Below are 5,154 nucleotides of genomic sequence, written 5' to 3'. Positions count from 1 at the left end.
GATAACTGATTAACGATAACTGATAAATGATAACTGATAAATGATAACTGATAACTGATAACTGTCCTTTCTGAATTTATGACTGTTTTTGTGTCACTTCATCCTAGAACCAAAACATTTATAACATAATAACAGTTGAGCAGATTCTGGTAATCTTTTCTTAGGATCCATTAAAGATCAAATGCAACTGGAAATTCTTCTCAACTTACAGTATGAATTTAAACAAACACTATATGAACTTAACATTGTAAAATTTGTTTAGGAAATTTAATGTTCAAGGACACCACTTAAGAAAAAAATGTTTAATAGTAAAAGTAAGAAGTGAAAAATGTAGAAAAATAAAAACTACTGCGTCCAACTAATGACTGTGTATCTGTGTGTCCCTCGTCTCACGGGCTTCATCCAGAAGAAGACACAAGTGTTGTTCCTGCTGTGTCCGCTTCAGTTCTTCATGTTCATTCAGTGATGAAATAAGACTTTTCTTTACTGGACTCTTTTCTCTTTCTCTTCACTAGAAAGAAGAAACAGGTGGTTAATTCAAGCTACATACTGTTTTTGAATAAATGCATGAAACAAAGAAAGGTGCTGCTAACAGCTATAATAGATATATTAATAATAATAAACTGATCAAATAAGAAAATGAAAAATAAACAGATTAAAAAATAATGAAAATAATAATAATGGATATATGAATCAGAAAGTATTATACAGATGCAGATATTCTTTATTGTCATTCGCACCTCATGTGGTACATGTGGTGGATCAAAATTATGTTCACAGGGTCCCAGTTACATCCAACAATAAAATATAAAAGAAAAACAGTAATAAGATCTAAGATATGAACTAAGAAAAACATCAACTAAAAATATGATAAGCTCTAATAGCATAAAAACATTAAACACAATACGCAGAACAGCAGCACGGACATGAGTCTGTGTGAACAGATGAGCACGAATGAACACAGCAACATGAAACAGATCAGCAGCAACATGAAACTGATCAGCAGCAACATGAAACTGATCAGCAGCAACATGAAAATGATGTTTTCAGTTGATATTTGTCTTAATTCGTATCTTAGATCTTATTACTGTTTTTATTTTACATTTTGTTGTCTGTAACTGGGACCCTGTGAACATAATTTCATCCCAATTCAGTATTTATTCAACATTTTAGTTTTTTACTTTAAAAATAAAATAAAATAAATCAAGTCCTTATCGGCACAAATAAAGTGATGTGGAACATGTTGCATCTGTTCTTACTGAGCACAGAAGCTGCAGCGTTGTGCTGCTCTGTGAGGTGCAGCTGGGCTGTGATGGAGCTCTGTCAGGTGCAGACTCCTCTGATGGAGCAGGAGCCGGAGCCGGGAGGCTTGGAGGGTTTAATGTGGAGTTTAGAGATGAACCGTCACGCGCTGAAATACGTTCTGGATAAAATACAGTGAGAAATGGGACCGGAGGACAGTTAGCATTTATGCAAATTAGCTTAGCATCGTAGCACCGACGTTGTACTATTATGGCGTCAGCCTCTTTTGTTAGTTAAAAATATGTTCAGAACCGATGGGATGAGTAATTTAAAATATGTTTAAAGTTAGAAAACACTCACCATCTTCTATAAATGATTCAAGTAGAGCAGTAGTCGTGTCCAAACCACCCTCCAATCCTCCATCTAGCTCGCTTTGACTTTTTTTGTCGGCCACCAAGCACAACAACACCTGCACTTCTGCATTTGACCACGGCTTTGATATTATTGTTGTTGTATAGCTTCAAAATACTAAAAGATACACTCCTCCAGTTATCACCAATGGCAGGCGGTAGAGAAAAAATGGCAGATCGGGTTGTTTGGAAAGACTCCACAGACTCCTCCCCCCAACCAATCAGTGACCGACAGTGTTTCTGACGTCACGGCTCGGCTCGCTTGGACCCCTTGAGAAGCCGGGCCAGAATTTAGGAAGGCGAGCCGGTTCCAGGAACAGTGGAAAGACCTCAAACACGCGTGAAGCCGGAAATACCCGACCCGCGCCGTGACAGTGGAAAAGGGGCATAAATTGTTCCCAGTGACATACTCATGTATGTCTACAAATCACTGAACAGTGTCACCCCCCCCCCCCCCCCCCTTATCTCTCTGATCCACTACAACCGTATGTCCCACCACGCTCCCTGAGGTCAGCGGACCAGTTGCTCCTCACAGTTCCAGGAACTCGTCTTAAGCTCAGAGGTGACAGGACCTTCTCTGTAGCAGGACCAAGACTCTGGAACGAGTTACCTCTGCTTGTCAGACAGGCCCCCTCCCTCTCGGTTTTCAAGTCCCGTTTAAAAACTCACTACTATTCAGTAGCTTTCAACACCAGATGATCTGTGTTTTGATCCTGTATGCTCCACACTGGTTAGTCGTCATTATCTGCATCATTTTTATGTCTATATTCTGATTTACCTCATTTTGAATTTTGCTTTGTGTGTTACCTGTTGTTCTGTCTGTACAGCACTTTGGTTGGCCTTGTTGCTGTTTTAAGTGCTCTATAAATAAAGTGGTATGGTACTGCTGTCATCACTCTTTGTTAAAACCACATCTCTCTTGTACATGAGTCCCCGAGGCAAAATGGGATTAACCTGCATTTAAAGGTTGAATGAAAAAACCAATATAAATAACAGTTGAATGAACTCCTAATGGTTATCAGAAAAATGCACCAGGTTATAGCCATTTGTGTGTTCTTTAAAGTCAGATAGTATGGTGGGCACTTTGTCCAACTTTGCCTTTGATCAACAAGCAACAAAGACAATAAAATGTTTTTAAGTTGTATGTGCTCTAGAAACCAGACTTACCTCATAGTAGCTCTGAACAGCATTGATAAAAGCCTCATCAGCCACAATCTGAGTTTCTCCATTGAGGAACGCCTGAAAGCGATCTTTGACTGTTTGTAGCTGGAGCTTACTGATCTGAAAGAGACACACAGGAGACAAAAACAAACTCATTTGTACTTATGTAATACCTAAAATAAAATTAGGAATCCACCAATATGGGACAAAAATTAGTATTTTCTTTCTTTTGAGGAGCTTTCTCAAATGAGAAGTGAAACATCTGTTACAAATAAGTCCAGTTGTTTTTGTCTTGAACTTTTATGAATTTACTTGTACTATTTATTTGTACAAGTTAGTCTTATTGAGTCACGAGGACTCATTTACAAGAGACCTGATTTAAACAAAAACTATAAATTAAGTACACACAACAATAAACATTCACATAAAGCATATAAAATAAAAATGATATAAAAGAAGTGATATAAAACGAGATTAAAGAAAACGTGTTACATTATAAAACGGTATAAGATACTAACAACAGGAACATGACTGCATTGATTTTTGCATTGAACTTAACAGTAATTTAAAATCCCTTAGGGAGGTCAAGGTCAAGAGCGTCAGATCTTTTTTCAGGGTGTTCCAGGTTACAGGAGCAGAATAGGAGAAGGCCCTGATTTGCCAAATTTGGTCCACATTGATGGGACACTGCAGGTAATGATGTCTTGGGAGTACACGCTGTAGCGGCACTGACAATGTGACATGTAGGAGGAGATGTATGAAGGCAGCAGACCAAGAAGTGATTTAAAGATGAAAATGCACCAGTGAGAGAGTCTGCGTGAAGTTCATGGTGACCATTTAACCAGTGAATACTGGGTGCAATGATGAGTATGTTAGTAACAGCCAGTTATGAATCTTCACACATCATGATAGACAGCATCCAACATCTGCAGCATCCAACATCTGCAAGGTGCTTGCTGGAGCGTTCATGTAAATAATGTCACCATAGTCGATGGACGGAAGGAAAGTAGCAGTTACAAGGTGTTTCCTAGCATTCAGAGTTAGACAGGATCTATTTCTGAAAACAAAACCCAATGTTACTTTCAATATTTGACATGAGGCTTAAAAGAGTGATGTGCATCAATCAAAATTCCCAAGTACTTTTAAGAATCAACAGACTCAACACCATTCATAGATAAGATAAAAGGAAGAACTGCTGGTACCAACTTCCCGTTTGAAAAAAACATCCCTTTGGTTTTATCAGCATTTAGAACAAGTTTGAGACGGAACAAAACTGACTGAATGATGTCGAATGCAGACTGTAAAAGCTGGAAAACCTTAGCACATGTTTTAGCATGACTATAAACAACTGTGTTGTTGGCATAGAAATGTAGCGATGCATCAGGAACAGTCTGACCTACATATTTATGTAGATTGTGAAGAGGGTGGGACCTAAGACTGAGCCTTGTGGTACACCATTATTGACAGTTAAATAGCTGGAAGAAGTACCATTATGTTGAACACATTGCCTTCGACCGAAAGCTAATTAGAAAACCTATTGATATTATGGTCTAAGAAACCAATGTCTGAAAGCTTATGGCATAAGAGGTCATGGTATACAGCAGGGGTGTCAAACTCCTTTCCACCGAGGGCTACATCCATATAATGGTTGCCTTCAAAGGGTCAGATGTAACTGTAAGACAGTACAAATATAGCTAAATTTAACCATGGGACTTTATGTAGACTTTTAAAATATCTATAACTGCTTAATATCCTGATGCATGCTCAATAATCCAGGTAGAAAAATCCAAAAAAGTTCAATCTGGTCCTCTGGACATTCAAAAAAACAAAAAACAAAACAAAGCAAAAAAAAATGTAGAAACGTTTCGTCTCTCATCCAAAAGACTTCCTCAGTCTGAGGTGCTGTATTCAGCTCAGTCTCTTAAATAGCACCTACTCAGAGTGGATCAACCAGTTTGCTGCTGACAACCAGAACCAGCTGCTCACATGGTCAAGAAGGACCATCAGCCTAACAATGGGTCATTAACACACTGATGGCTGTTTACTGTTCACAGTGGGTTGAGTGATACTAGCAATCACAGCATTGTAAGAGGGGGACAGTTGAACCCGGAGGCCTCCACCCCTGTTTAATGATGGACGGTTTCTTTTCACAAAGATGGCCTCCTTTACTCCTCTCTCAAACCATCGTTCCTCTCTGTCCAGGATGTGAACATCTTCATCCCTGAAAGAGTGACCGCTGGCCTGGAGATGAGTGTAGACCGCAGAGTCCTGGCCTGATGATGTTGATCTTCTGTGCTGGTCCATCCTTTTGGCCAGTGGCTGTTTAGTTTCCCCGATGTAA

The 5,154-nt window shown here is 39.1% G+C and overlaps 1 protein-coding gene across 1 annotated transcript in view; it reads right to left on the bottom strand.

Annotated features, from left to right (window-relative positions):
• LOC119412087 (calcium-dependent secretion activator 1-like) overlaps positions 1–4,454 on the bottom strand; it is a 780,001-nt gene extending 775,547 nt beyond the window's left edge. Inside the window, 2 exon segments of the mRNA XM_037679064.1 lie at positions 2,820–2,933; positions 4,413–4,454. Of these exon segments, the coding sequence (XP_037534992.1) occupies positions 2,820–2,933; positions 4,413–4,454 (156 nt within the window).
• Between the last annotated feature and the right edge of the window lie 700 nt (positions 4,455–5,154).

The sequence above is a fragment of the Nematolebias whitei genome, chromosome 7, assembly GCF_014905685.2.
Source record: "Nematolebias whitei isolate Nwh7 chromosome 7, NemWhi1, whole genome shotgun sequence".
In the NCBI taxonomy this organism is placed as follows: Eukaryota; Metazoa; Chordata; class Actinopteri; order Cyprinodontiformes; family Rivulidae; genus Nematolebias; species Nematolebias whitei.
This window is presented reverse-complemented; position numbering and strand designations above follow the sequence as displayed.